Raw genomic sequence first — 2497 nt, forward strand, 5'->3', positions numbered from 1 at the left:
TCCAAAGGGGCGTGGCCAGCAGCAGCTTGGTTACATTTAAAGGGCCAGACCCAGAATCAGCACTTGTAACAGGGCTGAAATAGAGGGGTATGAGGCATGGCTACAATGGGTGATCTGTTTGCTGTTTTGAGCAAAACACTTCATAGACATGTTTTTTTAATGATCTGAGACCTAGAATATATGCCTAAAAATTGTATAATAGGAGTCCTTTAAATAAACGTTAATAACATGACTAGTAAAAGACACGAAACATTTCAATTTCTGAAAGAAAAAAACTACAAGATCTTCAAAACCTTTTTGGCTTTTTCTTCCCAAAAAGTCCCCTGGCTGATAAACAGGTGTGTCACTCAGCTTTCTGTTGTGATGCAGTTTCAGATCGACGACGTCAGGAATCCCAAAGGTCGAGACAAGGCCATCGTCATCCCGGCTCACACTACCATCGCCTTCAGCATCTGCGAGCTGTTTGTCCGACTGGACGGGCGACTGGGTAAAAGAAACACCTGCTCTAACTCAACATTAAACACACACAAATGCTCCTTATCTTTATGAAAATCATTGTTGAAACAACTTCTTGTGTACAGTGTAGAAACATATTCTTCAGTTCTGTTACAGTGCTGAAATTAGAAACCACTCCCTTGAATGAAATAGTTCCAGTGTGTTTTTCTATCAGCTGCTCTAATCTACTAATGACATTGACATGAAAGTCAACAGAGCATTTAAAGGATAAGGAGTAGTTTGTGCGTAAATTGAAGGTTTGCCTCCCTTCATGGGAGCATCAGCACCTGAGGCTCCTCTGCAGTCTTCATGCTTCACATTCTTATACAACTATAACAATGTCTTCACTTATAACCATGAAAAGGATCTGTTCCTCCTCTAGAGTTACGGTGTCATTATGACTTATGACCAAGCAACAGTGGCACCTGAAATTACACCCTTTACACAGCGTAATACTGCAGATAGTGTATTGAGTTGTAAAGGATAATGGGCCTAATGGGTAAGGTGTCTGACTTCAAATCAGGAGATTGAGGGTTTAAGTCCAAATTTCCCTTTGTGGTTAAAAGTTCCAACCTTATTTGAATCAAAAGCAGCAAAAAATGGTTGCTTCCATGTTGAGCACAGTGTTAAACAGCTGCTATTAAAACACTGACAAGCTAAAGCAATGATCAAACATTCGAAAAAAACATAAAAGGAGTTAACATATGAATAAATATTCAAAATGGATCCAAGGTTTTTGTTCTTGACCCCAATCTATATTCATTTTTTTTCTTCTTGGTCAGATATTTGTGTAGCCCCGGAGTCTCAGGGTGGGTTTGAGCGGGAGCAGATCCGGGAGCAGCTCGGTGGTTACATTGGTCACTTCTCGATGGGTCGTCTTCGCCGCTTCCTGTCTGGAATAATCTATGGAAGCCCTTTTAGAGCAGGTATATTTATTGCCTTTTTACAAAATAAAACAAAAGTCTTTTACTGCATGTTTGCCATTTTGCTTTATCCATCCACTGTGTAGATAACCAAACGTTTGAGGAGCTAACCCACTCTGACACATACATTGATGACATGGTTACAGACTACTATGAGAAATCTGCCAGCATGACGGACGTGTCCACTGCCTACCTGAGAGAAAGCAACCACACACGGGTCAACCTCCTCAAACACAACATCCCCAAGGGGCCCTGCGCGCTCTGCGGCATGGGACCCCAGCGGCGGGAAACCGTGTACGGCTGTCTGGAGTGCACGACCGGCGGACAGAAATACGTCCGGCTGCACGTGGTGCCCTGTTTCGATCTGTGGCACAAAACGCTGAGGTGAAGAAGAGATTGTTCATCCTCTGGGGGTGCAAGATGAGTGCAACTGTTTACAGTTTTGAAATGTTTGGTCTTGTAAACTTTAAAATAAAAGTCACGGAAACTTTCCTTGGGCTTGACTCTTTCTTTAACAACAACATATTTACTACTAAGGACCACGCCACGACAGTATGGTGTTTGTAGGTTTAATGGAAGAAGTAACAATTCATTGATATGGAGGGGGTGATGAGATGAGACACTTCAAATACGCACAAGTTAAATATGAAGGTAGAAGAGATGGAGGGATGGAGGGATGGAGGGTTGTAGGGATGGAGGGAAGAAGAGATGAAGGGATGGAGGGTTGTAGGGATGAAGGGATGGAGGGAAGGGAGGGATGAAGGGATAAGCTATATAGGGATGAAGGGATGTAGGGATGTAGGGATAAGCTATATAGGGATGAAGGGAGGGATGAAGGGATGTAGGGATGTCTGGATGTAGGGATGAAGGGAGGGATGAAGGGAGGGATGAAGGGATAAGCTATATAGGGATGAAGGGAGGGATGAAGGGATAAGCTATATAGGGATGAAGGGAGGGATGAAGGGATGTAGGGATGTCTGGATGTAGGGATGAAGGGAGGGATGAAGGGATGTAGGGATGTCTGGATGTAGGGATGAAGGGAGGGATGTAGGGATAAGCTATATAGGGATGAAGGGAGG

At 43.5% G+C, this 2497-nt stretch overlaps 1 protein-coding gene across 1 annotated transcript; it reads left to right on the plus strand.

The window, feature by feature from the left end:
- Window positions 1-369: 369 nt before the first annotated feature.
- LOC104956828 (pejvakin-like) lies at window positions 370-1806 on the plus strand (the record flags this gene model as incomplete). The annotated part of the gene is made up of 3 exons (XM_010784378.1): window positions 370-487; window positions 1278-1421; window positions 1505-1806. Coding segments are annotated over 3 exons (564 nt in total), but the record flags the coding sequence as incomplete, so codon positions are not given.
- Window positions 1807-2497: the final 691 nt, after the last annotated feature.

Source organism: Notothenia coriiceps, unplaced genomic scaffold (genome assembly GCF_000735185.1).
Source record: "Notothenia coriiceps isolate Sejong01 unplaced genomic scaffold, NC01 NC01_scaffold00026414, whole genome shotgun sequence".
Classification (NCBI taxonomy): Eukaryota; Metazoa; Chordata; class Actinopteri; order Perciformes; family Nototheniidae; genus Notothenia; species Notothenia coriiceps.